Source organism: Schistocerca gregaria, chromosome 8 (assembly GCF_023897955.1).
Source record: "Schistocerca gregaria isolate iqSchGreg1 chromosome 8, iqSchGreg1.2, whole genome shotgun sequence".
Classification (NCBI taxonomy): domain Eukaryota; kingdom Metazoa; phylum Arthropoda; class Insecta; order Orthoptera; family Acrididae; genus Schistocerca; species Schistocerca gregaria.
The window spans coordinates 323,150,940-323,172,985 of record NC_064927.1 but is presented as its reverse complement, the minus strand read 5'-3'; the positions used below and the strand labels follow the sequence as shown (position 1 = coordinate 323,172,985).

General features: G+C 40.7%; 2 protein-coding genes across 8 annotated transcripts in view; both read right to left on the bottom strand.

Moving 5' to 3' along the window:
* LOC126284945 (DNA ligase 4-like) overlaps positions 1 to 22,046 on the bottom strand; it is a 616,842-nt gene that overhangs the window by 402,267 nt on the left and 192,529 nt on the right. The gene's annotated exons all lie outside the window — the stretch shown is intronic.
* Positions 1 to 22,046, bottom strand: part of LOC126284944 (DNA ligase 4-like) — a 295,121-nt gene that overhangs the window by 80,562 nt on the left and 192,513 nt on the right. For all 6 annotated transcript variants that reach the window (XM_049984208.1, XM_049984209.1, XM_049984212.1 and 3 more), the window contains exon 9: positions 18,788 to 18,908. In XM_049984208.1, the coding sequence (XP_049840165.1) occupies positions 18,788 to 18,908 (121 nt within the window). The remainder of the gene's footprint in view (positions 1 to 18,787; positions 18,909 to 22,046) is intronic.

The window sequence follows — 22,046 nt, the reverse complement described above, 5'->3', positions numbered from 1 at the left end:
TATGCTTCTGTGTGGTAGGATTGATGGAGGACATCGAAAAAGTGCAAAGAAGGGCAGCCTGTTTCGCGTTTTCGCACAATAGGGGTGAGAGTGTCACTGATATGATACTCGGGTTGGAGTGACAGTCACCGAAACAAACGCAGTTTTCTTTGCGGCGAGATCTATTTACGAAATTTCAATCACCAACTTTCTCTTCTGAATGCGAAAATATTTTGTTGACACCCACCTACGTAGGGAGAAATGATCATCATAATAAAATAAGAGAAATCAGAGCTCGAATGGAAAGATTTGAGTGTTCCTTTTTCCCACGCGCCTTTCAAGAGTGGAATGGTAGAGAAGTAGTATGAAAATGGTTCGATGAATCCTCTGCCATGTACTTAAGTGTGAATTGCAGAGTAACCATGTAGATGTAGATGTAGATTTGAGAATGAAGCTAAGCATTTCTGGTTTTGCTTTGTTGTGGTAGTCACTGAAGGCTTCCTGCAGCCAAACATGTTCCATTCAGCATCTATGTGTCTATAGCTCTATGCTTTGTCTTACACCTATAATGCTGTAGCCTCCACTTCTTTGTAAGTTTCTTCATAGTGACTGTATGCTATGGAACATCATGTTCTACTAGGTACCAACATATGTATCCACTGCATTATCAACTATTCTTTTAAACTGGAGTCACAGTTCTTCTAGATGCTGTTGTCCAGAGCTAAATGTTTCAAGTTTCTGGTTGAGCTATGACGTCTCTGCCTCATTATTTAGTTTGCTGAACATACAAATCTTTCTGCTTGTTTAGTTGGAGGTGAGTCCAGTGGTAGATAGAAAAATCCAATTATAGGTTTATACCCACTATCGATACTGAGTCTTGCAAACTAATCTCGCATGCAGCTTCTATTTCTACATGCTTTTGATGAACTCTTAAATTTTCCCCCGAAATATCACCACTATCAATTTCATGTTAAAACCAGCTTCCTGTGCTTACTTGTTAGTAACATGTGAGCCCCACCGCTACTCAGAGCACTTCAAATACCACATTCTTATGAATGCTTTAGCAGCTAATCACTAGGTTTTTAATACTGTCATCTTTGGGGGGTGTTTCTTTGGATATTACACTGATACTTCACCATGTGAAACCCAACTCAGTTTTATCATATGACATACTGAAACATTGGATCAAGGCAGTCAGGTAGACACACTATCTCTGTATTTCTGAAAAGCATTTGACTCAATACCACATCTCAGCTTATTGTCAAAAGTACAATCATATGGAGTATCAAGTGAAATTTTTGACTGGACTGAGGGCTGTTTGGTAGGGAAGAGGTAGGATGTTATCTTGTATGGAGAGTAATTATCAGATGTAGAAGTAACTTCAGGTGTGCTCCAGGGAACTGTGTTGGGACCCTTGCTGTTCAGGATGTATATCAGTGACCTTTCAGACAATATTAATAGTAACCTGACACTTTTAGCAGATGATGCAGTTATCTATAATAAAGTACTGTCTTTCTGAAGCTGCATAAATAGTCAGTCAGATCTTGATAAGATTTCAAAGTGGTGCACAAACTGGTAACTTGCTTTAAATGTTCAGGAAAGTAAAATGGTGCACTTCACAAAACAAAAAAATACTATCCTGTAAATATAATATCAATGAGTCACCATTGTAATTGGCCAACTCATACAAATACCTCAGTGTAACACTTTGTAGGAATATGGAATGGAGGGATCACATAGGCTCGAACATAGGCAAAGCGAGTGGTTGACTTGGTTTATTGGTAGAACACAGGGGAAGTGCACTCAGTCTACAAAGAAGATTTATTAGAAATCACTCATGTGACTGGTTCTGGAATATTGCCCAAGCGTATGAGGCCTATACCAAATATAGGTAAAAGAAGATATTGAATGTATACAAAGTAGGACAGCATGAATGTTCACAGATTTGTTTGACCTGTGGGAGAATGTTACGGCGATGCTGAAGAAACTGAACTGGCAGGCTCTTGAACATAGATGTACCCTAGAAAGCCTACTAACAAAGTTTCAAGCACTGACTTTAATTGGTGACTCTAGGAATATACTACCCTATGTATTGCACACATAGAGATCACGAGGATAAGATTAGAATAATTACTGCATGCAGAGAGGCACTCAATCAATCATTCTCCCCATACTCCATACATGAGTGGAACAGGAATAAATCCTAATAACTGATACATGAAATGAATTCCTCTGCCATACACCCCATGGTGGTTTGCAGAGAGTAGCTGTAGATATTTCCAAGTATCCTAAAGATATTATTATTGGGTCTGAATGGTGAGTCATCTAAATAAGAAACCCTAGCATGCAAGCCCACACACAATCAGCTACTTAGGTAGCAGCCTCCAATGCGAAGTGCAGGTCTATGATGTGACAGACTAACTTGTAACAGAACCTTCAAATCTCTGTTCAAAACTCCCACCTGACATAGAACAAAGGGGGCAACAATCAGTGCTGAACTATGTGAGCAACCTGATCTTATGGCTGCTGGAACGATATAAATACTAGAATAAACTCGGAGTCAGTCTGCCAACCTGCACAATAATCCACTGTTACAACCTATTTCCTAAGTGACTGCTAGATCAATTGCTTCGACGCACTGAATGAGATTCTACGAGATACACACTGAGTGTACTTAGTTTTCCTTCCCATCCCTTGCTGCCATTTCACTAAGGGATACCATTATTCAATGTGTGTTTAAACTGCCGATGGTTAATAGACTCCTACCATTTTGCATTTGCCTCTCCTTGACTTGGGATGCAGCAGGCTTCCCAACATGTGTAGTAAATTTCACTGGCTCAGTTTCAGTCCAGTGGCAATATCTCACACTTATTGGTTAGGGGGATGCATGTAGTGCCCAGAGTTTTCCCTCAAACTCTTAACAACCAGAAAGAGATATCTATTATGACAGAAACACCTAGAATAGAAGTTACTGATTCTCTGATTTTTTTGAGGTTACTGTTGGTCTCCAATTGGTAACTTAATATTTACTTGATTACATTGGTATTTTGCAACGAGAATTAGCTGTCTGTAAGTACTGAGTCCTGCATAGAGACAGTACGCTACTACTTTTCACACAGAATATAGAACTTCTCTAAATTTGAATCTAAATATTCACGCAATTTGTAAAAACAGAGGATAATGAGGTATGATTTTAATTTCAATTTAGATCCTGTTGTGATTATTACTTTATTTCAGATGAGAGCTTGTTGTGTATGACTTACACCAATATACATAAATCAATTCCCAATTCTACATGAGTATAAAAAGTCTACGTGAAAATCCTTTTTGTTTCTTGTATTCCAATTACGTATTTCAGAGTTAACCTGCAACTGATTTTACTGTCTTAAAAAAGTAATTTAGGAGTAAATATATCGGGAAGCAGGGATAAGAATTCCAAGATCTTTAAAACAGATTCTTCAAGATGTGTGGTTATTTACTTCACACAATTTTCTAATTGTATTCACAAGACATCATGTGGCAGGGTGATCTCCTTGTTTTTGTTCTTCTTCTTCTTCTTCTTCTTCTCCTCCTCCTCCTCCTCCTCCTCCTCATTTTTTTCTTTTATTAATGTTCACTTGTACTTCCACACTCAGCTAATCAAAATTCTCCTCATAAAGTAACTTCCAGTATGTAGTGTTCAGTTACAGTTGCTGTTGTCTCTGCCAGCTGAAAAAATATAGGAAAATAGCCTTACCTTGTTCACCTGGCAGCTCTGCTTCTACAGCATGCTTAGCCAAACATGAATATCATGCCTTCTGCATAAAATCACTGAAAACATACTTGGTCAGTGTGTCTACTTGATTGAAACAGAAAAATGCAATTATGTTGTTTGACTTTTAATTAAGTTTTTAATTATAAGTGCCTTCAAGATATCACACTCTGCACTATCATTATTATTCATCAATTACTTTAACACTTCTATGAGGAACTCATAAGAGATTTTCCTAACCAAGAACAAATTGTGGACCAGAAAAGTTTGTTTTGTCTTTGATGATGCTCATCCAAGAAACATAGCTTAATAATGATGCTGATATACAAAGCTAAAATCAATCAGTTCTGCTATGTGTCTGATGCAAAATGTTCTCTTGAGAAGCAGTATATTCTCCAAATGTATGTTAAAGTCAAGGCTGCAATGTAAAACAAGCCACTGTTCTATCCATCCCCATTCCACACTTGTAACACACAGTTCCAAAATGTCTCAACAGTACAACTATACTTGTTTGCATTTAAACTGGTGGCTTACAATTTTGTAAAATAAAATCACTGATGAAAGAAAAGGTACTTATCTAAGGTTAGACCCCTTCCTTGCCACACGGTACCCTTATCTATATTTTGCAGAAACAACAGTTTCTCACGTCATTCAACATTAACTCTTCACATCAAACTCCATCCACTGACTGTTACACAATTGATGCCAGCAACAGTACTTCTCATGTGTATTCAGTGATTTCAACTGGTGGGTTGAAACCACAGGCCCATCTGTCTTTCTGACTTGAACAAGCTCTATTTGGCAACATATAAATTTCCACGATTTCTGAAAGCATTCTTGTTTCTACCACTAAACTAGCCCCCAGTTGCAGCCAAAAACTTCAGGCAAACCATCAGCTCATTACCACGGGTGTTAGCCGGCCTTGACATTAGAGGAGGCTTTAGCCACCCAAAAATAGGTTGGCACGATTAGAGTTTTGTAAGTGATGGGCATGATAAGACATTCTGAGAAACAATGCTAAATGTCTACTATGAATACTATCCAGAACACACAGTTTGGAAGCCCACTTGTGATCAATAGAACTGATCTCTTGTAGCAATGCCAATGAAGCAGTTGTAACAATAATGATTACCTAAGTATAAATCACAACCAAAACAAGAAGAAAAATGTATGTTCGAGGGTCTCCACAAAGTAAGTTCTGTTTCTATTTCTATCTGCGGCAGCACTACGATCACAGTTCTGAGCATGTGTGGCTTTTACTCTGACCCAAGGGGAGGACATGTATGTTATTTTCAGATTTCTGCTGCCGACGTGTGCTTTGTAGTGCTTCTTTATAATGTCAGCCGAAATTGAAAATGCTGCCGTGCGGCACAATTTCTCAATGGTCTCACAGTAACCATGTGCATTGATTGTTTGGCCTCGTGGTAAGAAATCAATCAGCAAAATGCCTTTTCTGTCCTAAAAAGTGGTGCACATCACTTTTCGAGGTGTCGAGATTTGCTTAGGCTTAACCTTCATTGGGGATGAAGTGTGCCTCTATTTCACTGATTGACGTTTTGTTTCAGGGGTGTCATACGATACCCAAGTTTCATCCGCTGTGACTATCTGAGAAAGAAAAGCATTGCCTTCTTCACTGTAAACTTACAGTTATGCTTAATCTTCTCTTCAATTATGTGAACCAGTTCATCAGAAACCACAGACAGGTGTCCGCTTCGTTTTGCCTCATGCACATGATCACGTCCTTCATTGAACAGTCTGATCCATCTTCTAACCACTGAATCACTCATAGCATTTTGTCCATAAACCTTGCAGACATGCTGATGAATTTACTTTGGTTTAACTTTCTTTGCATTTAGAAAATGAATCACAGATCTGATTTCACATGCGGCAGCATTTTCAATTACAGGTGATATTATAAAGAAGCACTGCAAAGCACACATCAGCAGTAGTGATCTGAAAATGGCATACATGTCTTCTCCTTGAGTCAGAGTAACTGCCGCACATGCTCAGAACTGCGATCCTAGTGCTGCCGCAAATAGAAATAGAAATGGAACTTACTTTGTGGAGAACCCTCGTATCAGCAAACTAGATAAAGAAACAGAAGTATCACATCTCAACAAGGAACTTCAAACATTTAGGTCTGAACAGGAGCTCCTAGAGGAACTACTGCTATAGTTTAGAAGAATAGTTGATCAAGCATTGGGACATTTACCTAATAGGGAAGTTCATGATGAGGGGGATGTTCTATGGCATACAGGCACTGTAAAGAAATTTATAAAGAACCATTGACTAACACATAATAGATGTAAAACAAAGCATATGAGTATAGATAGAGAGATGCTAAATGAAATACATGTGGCTGCCAAAAGAGCAATGCATGGTCATACTGTAGCATACAAGAAGGTGTAGAGCTTTGCTTCCGCTGTTTGCCGATAGGTGGCGACAATGGTAAGTAGCGGTCAAAAGAAACAGATCACAGAAGTCAGGCAGTTAGCTTGGACCTCGGTCAACATAACGTCATTCAAACATTAGTCAATTTGTGTCTGCATCATAAAGTTGTTCTTGATTGAAAATGTCAGTTTACGAGCCTAATTCTCATCATTTGTGGGAGGTGTTGCTGTTTTGTTTCAATATGAAGAAAACAGTGGCTGAGTCTCATCGAATCCTCTCAAGTACATATGGTAAGGACGCTATTAGTGAATGAATGTGTCTTGAGTGGTTTTAACACTACAAGAACAGTGATTTTAACGTCGTAGTCTGGCACAGCGGTGGAAGAGAAAATGTTTTCGAAGATGCAGAATTGGAGAAATTGCTGATTCAAGACTTGCGTCAAACTCACGAAGAATTGGTACAGTTATTGGTAGTGACACAGCAAGCCATTTCAAAATGTCTCAAGGCTATGGGGATGATTCAGAAAGAAGGAACTTAGGTTCTGTGTGAGCTGAAACCAAGAGATGTTGAATGGCATTTGTGTGTTTGTGAACAGTTACTTCAGAGGCAAAAATGGAAGGGATTTCTGCTCTCGCACTGTGACCAAGACCAAAAAATGGGTTCATTACAATAACCCTAAATGCAAAAAAAACATGGGGATATCCTGACCATACTTCCACACCAATGGCCAAACCGATATTCACGGCTCCAAGATCATGCTCTGCCTTTGGTGGGACCAGCTTGGTGTCATGTACTATGAGGTGTTAAAACCAAGCGAAACAATCACAGGTGCTCGTTATCCAACACAATTAATGCATTTGATCAGAGCATTAAAAGACAAATGGCCGCAATACAGTGAGAGGCACGATAAAGTGATTTTCCACCACAACAATGCTCAACTCCACATTGCAAATGAGGTCAAAACGTACTTGGAAATGTTAAAAAGTGAAGTTCTACTCCACTACCCGTAGTCTCCAGACATTGCTCCCTCTGACTATAACCTGTTTAGATCAATGGCGCATGGCCTGGCTGTCCAACAATTCTGATCTCATGAAGAAGTCACCAATTGGATCGATTCGTGGACTGCTTCGAAAGATGAAACATTTTTTCGATCAGGGATTCGTACACTGCTTGAAAGATGGGAGAAAGTAATGGCCAGTGATGGTAAATACTTTGAATGACACATCTGTAGCCAATTTGTTTCATCAAAGCCTCATATGTTGGGGGAAAAAATGGTGGAAGCAAAGTTGTACACCTTGTACACTGAAAGGCCTCTCAAGAAACCCAAAGAAATTCTGATCATACGTCAAGTTAACACATAAGCATAAAAAAAAGTTAATTTCCAGATGACACAGGGACAGAAAGAACAAGCAGAAACATGAGTATTGTCCCAAGTTAATTATTACACATCTGGAAAGACCAATAACACTTGAAATTGTTGAAATAGAACATAGCTCCAGGGTCTGTTGGACTCCGTACCAGATTTGATACAAACCTTGCAGCTGAATAAGATCTCTTTTACCAGTAATACACACTAAACCTTTCAAAACAATAAACTATGCCCAAAAGTCGGGAAAGTGACACACTAACCTACAAAGGTGGTAGCAGAAGTTATCCACAATGCTGCTGCTGCTGCTGCTGCTGCTGCTACTACTACTACTACTACTACTACTACCAGTACTACACCATCCATGTCTTTTAAAACCTTATAACATATTCTGAATTTAAATGAAATGTGATATCCCAAACACAATGACCTCCCTGTGCCAACCAGCAAGGATACCAAAAACGTTGTTGATGCAAAACCCAAATTACATCCTTCTCATATGACATCTTGAAAGACATGTATGAAGGCCGTTGGATGGATGGATTACATCTTGACTTCCAAAAAGAATTTGATTTGGAACTACATCAACCTTATTAACTCAAGTATTATCATTATGCAATGTCAAAGAAAATTTGTGACCAGATTGAGATTTTTTTGGTAGGGAGAATGCAGAATGTTATCTTGGAAGGAGAGTCATAGACAGATGTAGAAGTAATTATGTGCATAATTCAAGTAACTATGCACCTATTCATGCAGTATGTTAATTTCTTCATCTAAAATGTTAACAGCAACTTCAGACGTTTGACAGATGATACAGTTATCTATACTAATGCACTATCAGAAAATTGTTGCATAAATATACAAACATATCTTTATAAGATTTCAAAACCAAAGACTGTCAGCAATGTAAAATTGTGCATTTCACAGAATTAATTAAATATCATTTCCTAAGATTACAACATCAATGAGTAACAAGTGGAATCAGTAGACCCATAAAAATACCGCAGTGAAATTAGTTTCAAGGTTATGAACTTGAATTGTAACTTAGGCTCAGCCATGAAGCAAGTAGCAGACTTTGGTTCATTGGTAGGATACAGGGAAACTGCTGTCAGTATGCAAGGAAGACTGCTTACAAAACTCTTCTGCGAATCATCCTAGAATATTGCTCATCAGTATGGGATCATTGTTAAATAAGACTAACTAGGAGTATCAAACATATACAATAACAGGTTTGTTTGATCCATAGGAGAGGATTGCAGAGATGGTGAGGAACCCGAACCAGCCAATACTTGAAAATAGAGGCCATCCTGTGAAAGACTATCAATAAAATTTCAGAAACCAGTAATAAGTGAGGAACCTACAAAACTTGCTACAACGAGTCCCATAGGGACCATGAAGACAGTAACAGAATAATTACAGTGCACACAGAGGCATTTAAAAAAAATCATTCTTCTCACACTTCCTACACAAATGGATCATGCTTCTGCGACACCCTTCAAAATGGTTTGCACAGTATGGTCAGACTGGATGGTTTGGCAATGATCCATGCAGTTAGCCTCCTACCAGAAGCGCTCAGATGAAAAGCACACTGAACACGACATGAATGCATTAAAGGTGATGCATTAATCATATCTATATGGAAATGTCCCTCTCCCTCAAACACATTCTGTAAAATGTTTCACCCAGGGCTTACAAAACTGCTCAAAATGTGATGCAATATTTACACCAATATTAGGAACATTCTCAGCAGCATTCCCAATGGAACTACACTTGTATTATTAAGGTTACAGTCCAAAGTATTGTTTGCATACCCTCTTCTTTCCAAGATCTTTTGCCAGAAAGCCTTGATCACAAGTGACAATGCTGAGACCTGTACTTTGCTTAAAACTTCTAGTTACCCTGTAATCATTTCCCAAAGAGTTCTGTAACAGTTCTGATGCTGCCCTCCTATAATAACCACCTGTCATTAGACCTTTCTGATTGTCTAAAAACTTTTTTTCCAACTCTTAGCTTGTATCTTATTCTCTATACTGTTAGACTACTTATGAAATTCTTGGGTTGTATGGATACTTTACCCTCATTCTCCAAAGTGTTGAAGCTATTGGAGGTTCTTTGACTGAAGCATCTCCTGGATCTTTCCGCTGATATGGAAAGGTTGACAGTAATCTAGTATTCTGGCCTGATCCTAAAGTTCCTGCTGACTGCAGCTCACAAAACTGCTCCTCTTGAACTACTGCCAAATCAGCTTGAAGTTTCAAGATTGGTAGCTGTTTTGCCAGTACAGGAGAGCAGTAGTAATTATTGCTGCATCCCCATAAATGGCCACTATCATATGTCATTTAGGTTGTAATACTACAATGCTGACATTTCTCTCAGTGGTGGCCATTACTAACTCTTCTGTGGTACTTTACACACTTGTGTTTTGATAGTACGATAAAATGAAAATAATCCAGGAGTAAAGGCAATAACCCACCAAATGGTACAGGCAGTACAAAAAAGAATGAAAACTCTGCTAGCTTTCAGATAAACCCCCCCCCCCCCCCCCTGCCAACTCCCCGCACACACACAATAAACTGCACATCTAAATTGTGTTGGCTGAAAACACAACGCTGGGACTGCAGTTTGGCAAGTAGAATGTGTCTGCTGAACTAGGTTAGGAGGGGGGAGAGGTGGAGGGAGAGTTTGGGAAGGGTTCATTATGGCTTGGAAGGAAGCAGCAGGTATTATGAGATAGAAACATGGGAAGAAATGTCACAAGTGCATGGAATAGGAATGTGACACACAGGCATCAGAACCGGTGGGTTCGTGCAGCACACAGTGATGATGATGTGGGGGAGTGTATAGGTAGGAGGTGACAGCACAGAGGAAGAGGAGTCTGCCGGAAAGAAGGTGTGGGTAAAAGTAGTAGGCCACAAGGCTACAAGAATTGTAAGAGTAAGAAGAATGAGTGCAAGGATAATTCACATGTATACATAGTTCAGTAAAGCTGATGGTGGAGGAAGGATCCAGATGGCATGCATTGTGGAGCCACTGAAATCTAGCGTTTTACATTCAGCAGAAAGTTCTGCCACTAGATGGTCAATTCTGTTATTAGCCACATTTTAGACAGGTATTTAGTTATGGTCATCTAACCAAAGAAGGGAAAGCATAAAGGTGGAAGGAGTATATAGAGAGTCTATACAAGGGCAATGTACTTGAGGACAATATTATGGGAATGGAGGAGGATGTGGATGAGGATGAGATGGGAGATGCGATACTGCGTGAAGAGTTTGACAGAGCATTGAAAGGCCTGAGTTGAAACAAGGCCCCCGGGGTAGACAACATTCCATTGGAACTACTGACGGCCTTGGGAGAGCCAGTCATGACAAAACTCTACCATCTGGTGAGCAAGATGTATGAGACAGGCGGAATACCCTCAGATTTCAAGAAGAACATAATAATTCCAATCTCAAGGAAAGCAGGTGTTGACAGATGTGAAAATTACCGAACAATCAGTCTAATAAGCCACAGCTGCAAAATACTAACACGAATTCTTTACAGTTGAATGGAAAAACTAGTAGAAGCCAACCTCGGGGAAGATCAGTTTGGATTCCGTAGAAATACTGGAACACGTGAGGCAATACTGACCTTACGACTTATCTTAGAAGAAAGATTAAGGAAAGGCAAACCTACATTTCTAGCATTTGTAGACCTAGAGAAAGCTTTTGCCAATGTTGACTGGAGTACTCTCTTTCAAATTCTAAAGGTGGCAGGGGTAAAATACAGGCAGCAAAAGGCTATTTACAATTTGTACAGAAACCAGATGGCAGTTATAACAATCGAGGGACACGAAAGGGAAGCAGTGGTTGGGAAGGGAGTGAGACAGGGTTGTAGCCTCTCCCCGATGTTATTCAATCTGTATATTGAGCAAGCAGTAAAGGAAACAAAAGAAAAATTCGGAGTAGGTATTATAATTCATGGAGAAGAAATAAAAACTTTGAGGTTCGCCGATGACATTGTAATTCTGTCAGAGACAGCAAGGACTTGGAAGAGCAGTTGAATGGAATGGACACTGTCTTGAGAGGAGAGTATAAGATGAACATCAACAAAAGCAAAACAAGGATAATGGAATGTAGTCAAATTAATTCGGGTGATGCTGAGGGAATTAGGTTAGGAAATGAGACACTTAACGTAGTAAAGGAGTTTTGCTATTTGGGGAGCAAAATATCTGATGATGGTTGAATTAGAGAGAATATAAAATGTAGACTGGCAATGGCAAGGAAAGCGTTTCTGAAGAAGAGAAATTTGTTAACATCGAGTATAGATTTAAATGTCAGGAAGTCATTTCTGAAAGCATTTGTACGGAGTGTAGCCATGTATGGAAGTGAAACATGGACATTAAATAGTTTGGACAAGAAGAGAATAGAAGCTTTCGAAATGTGGTGCTACAAAAGAATGCTGCAGATTAGATGGGAAGATCACATAACTAATGAGGAGGTATTGAATAGGATTAGGAAGAAGAGAAGTTTGTGGCACAATTTGACGAGAAGAAGGGATCAGTTGGTAGGACATGTTCTGAGGCATCAAGGGATTACCAATTTAGTATTGGAGGGCAGCGTGAAGGGTAAAAATCATAGAGGGAGACCAAGAGATGAATACACTAAGCTGATTCAGAAGGATGTAGGTTGCAGTAGGTACTGGGAGATGAAGAAGCTTGCACAGGATAGAAGGGCATGGAGAGCTGCATCAAACCAGTCTCAGGACTGAAGACCACAACAACAACATGCTGACATAAAATATTGTGCAGAAATTGCAGCAGAGCTGGTTTATGACATGGCTGCTTTCACAGGTGGCTCTTCCTCTGATGGGATGGAATTAGCCATTGACATGACTGGAGTAATATGTGCTGTGTGGATGTCTTGCATGTGACTCTTCCACAGGGATATGGCCCATATGGCATGTGGTTGGGAGTGAGTGTGGCATAGGATGGATCAGGATATTTTGCAGGTTGAGTGGGTAGTGGAATACCATCTTAGAGTGATGAGAAGGATTGTGGGTAGGATATGCCCCATTTTCAAGCAGGTTGATAGATAGTTAAAGCCCTGGCAAAGGACATGATTCAGTGCTTCCTCGCAAAGGATATGATTCAGTTCTCCAGTCTGGAGCAATATGTGATGAGGAAGGTGCTACTTTGCAGCTGATTCTTGGGGAAGGTTGGAGGATTGGGAGTATGTGGAGATATGATAGGGGAAATATATGGACTAAGTCTGGGGGCTTGGGGAATACATTAGTGAGACCTTCAGCATACTTTGCATGGGAATTTTCAGCATTGCAGATGCATTATCCGTGGGTGGCCAGACTATATGGGGGAAATTTTTTGTTGTGGAAGGTATGACAGCTGTCAAATTCCAGGTACTGCTGATGGTTATTGGAACTTATTGAGACAGAGTTATGGATAGAGCCATTAGAGAGAGGGAGGTCACAGTCTACGAAGGTGACACACTGGGCTCAGAAGAACAGGTGAAGGGAATGGGAGAGACAGTATTCAGGCTGTGGAGGGATGAAAACAAGGTGTCTTGGACCCAGGTCCAAATCATAAAGATATCATCAAAAGGGGTTTTGGGAGGCTAAAAAGATTTTCAATAGATAGACCGCAAACAAATAGGCATAGGAGGGAGTCAAACAGGTTCTCAAAGCTGCGTTGCAGGTTTGTTTTTATATCTTCCCATCAAAGGAGTAGTTATGTGTGTTTACATATTATTGATTAAACAAGTCAGGAATGAGGTAGGGGTTAGGAGTCAGTACTATATTGGAAGAGGTAGTGTTCGATAACAGCATGGCCATGAGCATGGGGGCTGTTGGAGTAGAGAGAGGTGATGAGTAGAGGTCCATATGGTAATGGGGTTGGGAAGCGTTAAGAGTCGGTCTGACTAAGGCCTTCCCAGACAGGCACTATCCCACAAACTCAGCTAGCAAACAGATTTCCTGTACCATATTCTCACACCACCCCCAAGAACTAGCTGCAAAGGAGCACCCTCCTCATCCCTCAGTATCATCCTGGACTGAAACAAATTAAAATGTTTTTCACCAGGGCTTCAACTATCTCTTCATTATGCCCAGAAATGAGGGACATCCTACCAACAATCCTTGCCACCTGTCCTGAAGTGCTATTCCAACACCCAACCAAGTTACACAATATCCTGACCCATCCCTATGTTGCACCCACTACCAACACTTTGCCAAGTGGGTCATACGCCTGCGAAAGACCCAGGTGCAAGACCTGTCTAATTCATCCACCCAGTGCATCTTATGCCACTCCATCACTGTCTTATCCAATCCCACCAAAGGCAGAGTTGTCTGTGAAAACAGCCATGCCACACATCAGCTCTGATGAAATTTATGCAAGGCGTTTTATGTAGGCATGACCGCTATAAATTGTCCACACAAATGATAGGCCACTGCCAAACTGTAACGATGATCAGAGTTAACCAACCAGTGACAGAAAGTACTGCTGAGCACACCAAATTCTCCCGGCATCAATTTTGATGTACGTCCTGTACTCACACCCTCCCTCCACCAGTGTTCCCTTCCTTTGGTCTATTGACCCCTACTAAACTGCTTCCTTATGATATCATTATCGTGCACTGCACAAACTCACTTGTCCATCGCATTCCTAGACTGTGCATCTGGTGCCTCTCCCTCCTAGAGTCCTGTTTTGCACATCTGCTACTTCCATCTGAGTGTGGATGCACACATGCATCTGTATACCACAGCATCTACAAGTGATCTATGATTCAATTCAAATACCAATGAAATGTGAGTACAATCCTCATATGTGATTTAAGATACTACGTGACTAGTACGGAACTCTAAATACCCCTGAAATCTCTCTCGTTATACCAAAAACATCCCTAACAGCTAAATATTTTAACAGTAAATGTCATCAGTGAAGGTACATCAATAAAAAATATGAAATTGTTGGAAACTAAGAACAAATAAACACTGGTGGAATCATCATGAGAAAAGTGTAATACGAATAAGAGTCTCCCAATTCAATTGTTGACCAAAAAGTATGAGCCAAATAACTAACATTAATGCCTTTAAGAACACAGCCAAAGAAATATTGCAGAAAAATCCATTTTGTTCCATAAATTGATTTTCTGATTAATGGAAGGACAATGCAAAAAGTATGGTGCAAGCACAAGCAAGAAAACAGAAGTAACTTTATTCAGTCTGGATACACAGGATAAATGTATGTTATTTTAAACATAAGAGAATTAATCAAACTGCAAAGAAAATTAACATAATGCAGATTTAAGCATTGTATCCTTGCTTACCAAAAATAATTATGCCTTAAAGAGGGTCCACCTTCTTGCAAGAGTATACGATAAAACAAAACAAAAAGTTGTCTTCTTGTAAGAAGGTGGACTCTAACCAATTATAATTGAAAAGAAGAACTCAACCTACCGTAAAAAGAGTCATTTATTTATTATGCTCCAATCTCTTCCATATGCACACTATGCTGTAGAGTGCACATACTGTGCAATGAAAATGACAAGGCCTATATGCAGTGATACAATCTGTATCACTATAATAAAATCAAATCATCTTCTTCTGTGGCACTTCAATCCAGGATGAACCTTAGACTTCCCAACGAGCTTCCGCCATCCATCCTGGTCACATGCTACCCTCCTCCAGTTTCTGCATCTGAGCTTCCGTAGGTTTTCTTCCACTCCATCCAGCCATCTTGCTCAAGAACAACGTCGCCCTCTTTGTCCTCCTGGATTACCAAAGAGAATCTTCTTTATCACCTCAGACTCCTCCATTCCTGCCACATGACCTGCCCATCTTATCCTTCCTCATTGTGTGATTTTTGTTGCAGGAGCATCGGCATGTATAGTGTACAATTCTGCATTGTACCTTTTCCACCGTTGTTCTCTGTCATTCACAGGGACAATTCTTCTTCTCAAAACTTTCCTCTTAAATCCGTTGAGCAGCCTTGCATTGCTTTCTGTCAAGGGCCATGTTTCCGAAGCATAAGTGAGAACTGGTCTAGTAACGGTTTTATAAATAGTGAAATTCGTTGGGTGGCTGATGAGTCTTGATTGGAATAAATTACTCAAGGTGAAATATGCATTATTTGCTGATATCAGCAATGCATGTTAATGCATCTCCTAGATGTAGCACATTTTTTATTTCCAGGGGGTCTGAGTAATTTCCTCGAAATCGAAAGCAGCTTCTATGTCAGATATCATCATTTTAACCATTCTCAGGAGCTTTATATGTATCCCCATCTCCTGCAAGGCATGAAACAACTAGTTTCTATTGCTTTATGTACCTGTGGGAGTAGTTGATCAAAAATAATATTGGGTAACTCCTTGTGCCCCAGATTCGGGAGGGTGATTCCACGGTGGATTTTACACTCCAATCGGTCGGCCTCTTTATGTATGGGACATAATATTCCTTCATTCCATACATCTGCTATCCTTTCCTGTTCCAATATCAGAGTGATAAATTAAATAGAGACTGCTTTAATGTTGCTCCTCCACATTTTAGCAATTCTGTAGGAATGCTATCAGTGCCAGGAGCCTTGTTATTATTCAGTTTAGTTAAAGCTTTTTTAACGTCCTCTAACCCTAGGCCATCCAATGGCTGTTCATCACCCAATACCTGCTCACAATCATTAGAGATATTGTCTGCTTGCAATGTCTCTCGATTCAGCATGTCATTCAAGTATCTTCACCATCTTTCCAGAGTCTGTTTACTCTCATTTATTATGTTTCAGCAGCTTATTACGCATCAGCAGCAATTGGCATCCTTTCATTACTTTATACCACTTCTTACTGCAACAGCCAAATTATATCTTTTACCATGGCTTTGACTATATTCCATCAAATAAAGAAATGTAGGATGTCCTCTTTAGAAGCCTTCCTAGTTCTTCTAAAGTGGAGTTCTGTGGGTCACCCAGTCTCAGAAATATGGTCTTGCCTTTGTGAAAGATTGCTTCCAAATCCCTTGCCACCTACACGAAAAGTCCATGTGCAAGATAAGTTGCACGCATCACGAAGTACATCCCACTCTACTCCTGTTCTACTCCAAGCTTATCAACCCAAAGGAAGAGGATGCTGATGAGAACAATATGGTTGACTTCCCTGGGAACTTCACAATCTGTTGTAACTGAATCCCACCCCTCTTGCACCAACTCTTCTTAATTGAACATCCCACCAACACTTAATCTCAGCCTCAATGTCTGAAGGCCCTGTTCTACACCTACATCAAGCCCATGACACATTGGTCTTCTCTTCCTCCACCTCATTAATTTCTTAATTCATCTTCTTCAAACTCTTGCTCCACCTTTTCTTACCTATAATCAGAAGTTTGAGTTATAGGCTTATGGACCCTTATCCACAATGGTTTTTATTCTTCCTGCTACTCCCTACCTCCAAAACTTTCTTCCACTGTATCCATTTTATATTCCACTGATTTCACTCGTGACACATTCGCCTTCTCTTCTGCTGTTATATCCCACCCTTGAAAATTCTTTCCTTTTTCCTCTTCAATGTGCTCTAAATTAATGCCATGCAAGACCAACTACTCAATCCATCAGACCACAGAGCTTGGACAATGTAGCCCCATCCCACTCTCTCTTTGTGTCTGTGTTTTGATACTGTCAATTATATGAGAATATCCACTATTGGCCATTAAAATTGCTACACCATGAAGATGACATGCTACAGATGCGAAATTTAACTGACAGGAAGAAGATACTGTGATATGCAAATGATTAGATTTTCAGAGCATTCACACAAGGTTGGCGCCGTTGGCGACACCTACAACGTGGTGACATACACAAACAGCAGCTAACCAGCATTGCCTGGTGAAATACTGTGAAGCCTCAAGTAAGGAGGAGAAATGTATACCATCACGTTTCCGACTTTGATAAAGGTCGGATTGTAGCCTATCGCGATTGCGGTTTATCATATTGTGACACTGTTGCTCGCGTTGGTCAAGATTCAATGACTGTTAGCAGAATACGGAATCGATGGGTTCAGGAGGGTAATACAGAACACCGTGCTGGATCCTAATGGCCTCGTATTACTAGCAGTTGAGATGACAGGCATCTTATCCGCATGGCTGTAACGGATCATGCAGCCACATCTCGACCCCTAAGTCAACAGATGGGGACGTTTGCAAGATAACTACCATCTGCATGAACAGTCCGACGACGTTTGCAGCAGCATGGACTATCAGCTCGGAGACCATGGCTGCGATTACCCTTGACGCCATGTCACAAACAGGAGCGTCTGTGATGGTGTACTCAACAACGAACCTGGGTGCATGAATGTCAAAACGTCATTTTTTCAAATGAATCCAGGTTCTGTTTACAGCATCATGATGGTCACATCCGTGTTTGGCGACATTGTGGTGAACGCACATTGGAAGCGTGCATTCGTCATCGCCATACTGGCGTATCACCCGGCATGATGGTAGGGTGTGCCATTGGTTACACGTCTCGGTCACCTCTAGTTCACATTGACGGCACTTTGAACAGTGCACGTTACATTTCAGATGTGTTACCACCCATGGCTCTACCCTTCATTTGATCCCTGCAAAACCCTACATTTCAGCAGGATAATGCACGACTGCATATTGCAGGTCCTGTACGGGCCTTTCTGGATACAGAAAATTTTCGACTGCTGCCCTGGCCCCTGCCAGCACAGTCTCCAGATCTCTCACCAATTTAAAATGTCTGGTCAATGGTGGCCGAGCAACTGGCTCGTCACAATACGCCAGTCAGTACTCTTGATGAACTGTGGTATCGTGTTGAAGCTGCATGGGCAGCTGTACCTTCACAGTTGGCCGGGATGGCCGGGCAGTTCTAGGCGCTACAGTCTGGAGCCACGCGACGGCTACGGTCGCAGGTTCGAATCCTGCCTCGGGCATGGGTGTCTGTGGTGTCCTTAGATTAGTTAGGTTTAAGTAGTTCTAAGTTCTATGGGACTGATGACCTCAGAATTTAAGCCCCATAGTCCTCAGAGGCATTTTTTTGTACCTGTACACACTATCCAAGCTCTGTTTGACTCAATGCCCAGGCATATCAAGGCCTTTATTATGGCCAGAGGTGGTTGTTCTGGGTACTGATTTCTCAGGATCTATGCTCCCAAATTGTGTGAAAATGTAATCATATGTCAGTTCTAGAATATTTGTCCAATGAATATCCGTTTATCATCTGCATTTCTTCTTGCTATAGCAATTTTAATGGACAGTAGTGTACCTAAATCAACCATAAGTTGAATTAACAATTAAGTAGCCATACATACCTCCATCTTTTGAAACAGCTGCAGCCAAAAGAAAGTGGCTAATGATTCCTCTTCTTCGCCCATCACCATAGTAACCACCAATAATTATGGCATCCACTTGATCCATTAAACCTCCTGTATACTGTAAAGCAACAATGTCCCTTGGTTCATATATAAAAGTAATTTCTTTTTGTAACATTATTGAACAGTATGTTAACAATGTGATTAGGACAGATCACCATGGGTGTACAGATAAAACTTTAAGAAGCAGACTGGCCCATGAAAATATAGGGAAAATTGCTGCTCAATCTAGAATTTCTGTTCCTCTTCAGATCATTTCAGATTATGTGGGTGAGAACACAAGACACACATGCAACTCCCTCCTCCTCCCCCCCCCCCCCCTCCTCCATCAACCTTCCTCCCTCCTTAGAACACAGGCACAGGCCATGTCAGAGAAGGGAGGAGGAGGAGGAGGAGGAGGAGGAGGAGGAGGAGGAGACGACTGGTGGTATGTATGGGCACAAACAGTGAGGTCATCAGTGCCCTCGCTAAACAAATTGGAGACAAATATGGCAATACTGTTTAAAAATTATGTCCCAAAAGGTAAAATATGAAATATAAATCTCACCTAACCCACTCTACTCACATTAACTCATACACACATTTTTACACAGACCAACAAAATACGTAAAACTTATTTCTTTTGTAAAACCAATTGTTAAAACACACGGACAATTACCACAAAATAGTTAACATAATATGACATGGAACAGTGACTGACTGATCTTTGGGAAATAATAGGATGAACCAGCCACCCTGAAAATACCTTAAAATATAATTACCGAAGTTGAAAGTCAGTCATTATGTAGTAGCTTAAAACACAAATTACATATGAGTCTTTATTTCCCACAATAGTGGGCAGTTAAGCTGGTAAGCCAGTTTCTCTCCTTATATCTTGATATAAAATACATTCTACTAAAATGTGGCTTATAGACATATGTACACAATAAGCACTGCACATTGGTAGGGCCTCTCACCAGAGGAGAAATCCATGTGCTGGAGAAGTGTCCTATCTGGAGGTGCATTAAAAATACTTCCTCTCAGCCATGCTGCCAGAATGAAGAGTGCCTCAGTCATTTGTCTGTTTTACCAACCATAGCTTGTCGAGCTTTATCCCTAGTCATTCCTCCTTTAAGAGATGCATAATTATATTTCTCAAAAGTGAGGCAGCTGTGAAACTGTATTTTCCACGCAGACATCTGTACCTATTTCAGCTGTTGCTTCACTACCCTAAATTCCCACATGCTGTAGAACCCATGTTTGTGGCCCATTTCCAATTCGTCCATTTCCTTTTTCAGTTGCGAATAGTTCATCAGAAGAATGATGGTTAGTAAGCCTCCTTACAAGTTCAAACCTCTCTAATTTTATACTTCACTGTGTTTTCTCAAGATTTATGTAGAAGGAAGCAACTTATTGGTCGACTCTTCTAAAAATCAATGGTCTCAGAATTTTAACAGTAAATCACTCCATGATGCAGAATGACTCTCTTGGAGCACCTGCCACTGGTGTTTGCTGAGCATCTCTCTGACGCTTCTTCACTTCCTGAGGATTCTTTCAATGAAGCTCAGTCTGATATGTGCCTTATCCTTTATGTGATTGTTCCACTTTCAACTGCCCTGTATTCATACTCATAGATATTTTGTGGATGTGACTGCTTCCAGTGTTTCTTCATCACTTGTGAAATAATACGCCCTTCTGTCTATTTATGTGCAAGACAGTAAACCTGTTTATAGTGAGGATCAACAGTCCATCCCTGCACCAAGTGTCAATCTTCTGTAGGTCTTTCTGCATTCTGGTACAATTTTCTAGAATTGCAGCTTCTTCGAATATCATCCTGAAAGGTCCGAACAAGCACAAGGGGTCAGATTGCTTCTCATTGGGAACTCCAGTGTTAAGCTAGTGATGAAGCCCTTTAGAGAAATAGTGGGAACGAAGGACAGTGTCCACTCTGAAAAACTGCCTATTGGCTTCTGTCTCCGGTTCTTTGGCCGTTGTTTGTCTGATGATTTTTCTAACATTTTGCCAGCATGAGTCACAAGCATTGCCAACAGTTTCACCCTCCATTGCTGGTGGTGGACTGGAGTCAAGCTCACGGCCGCAGAATATGTGTACATTGCACGGCAACGTCCAAGTGCTTCTCTGCAGTCAATTCTGGTGCGGTTCTCCTCTTGTTACTTGCAATGTTTGTTCACTGCAGCACAGGGAGCCAGGATCCATTTACTTTGAGGCTTTATTCCTTCTTGCTGCAGTTATTCTTGTGTTTGTGTATTTCTATATATCTATATCAAAAACTGACACACATGGACTGATACCTGAACAGACTAGCAAATCACCATCTCAGCCAGAAAAGAGGGATGATTAATACACTTATAATGCAAGCAAGATGAATATGTTAGCCACAGCACTTCAGATGTGAAATGCAACACCTGGAAGGTGTTCTGAGGAGCAATGAGTACTCCACCAGTTATATTAGAAGAATAACAGAGTTAAACACTCGACAAAGTAACGCATCAGAAAAATAAATGTTGGGTATGGCCTTTCTGTCATATTTTCCCAAAGTGATGGACAGAATGAGCCATATATTGCACAAACATAGCGTAAAGACTATTTACAAACAGACAAAGAAGATCAAAGAGTATCTCAGATCGGCAAAGGATACAAGGGACCCACTTGCAATGTCGGGAATATACCGCATCCCATGCATGTGCAGAAAAGTTTATGTAGGAATGACAAGATGATCACTCAACAGCAGTCTCACAGAACACAAGCAACGTTGCAAATTGTAGCAGGTGTAGAAATTGGCCATGGCAGAGCACCTACTGTGTGAGATTGACCACATACTAAAATTCACCAACACGGGAGTTCTGGCTGAAGATAAGAGCTACTACACCCACTTGTTGAGAGATGCTATAGAAATACACAAACACAAAAATAGCTTCAGCAAGAAGGAATAAAGCCTCAAATTAAACGGATCCTGGCTTCTCCCCACTGCAGCAAATGACCATTGCAGGTAGTGAGAGGAGAACCACACCGGAAATGACTGTGGAGAAGCCCTTGGACATTGGCATGCCACGTACATGCAGTCTGTGGCTGCGAGCTTGGTTCCAGTCCACAACCAGCAGTGGAGGCTGAAACTCTGACAATGCCAGCCACTCGTGCTGGTAAAGCATCAGAAAAATCATCAGATGAACATCAGCTGAAGAATACAACACACATGCCA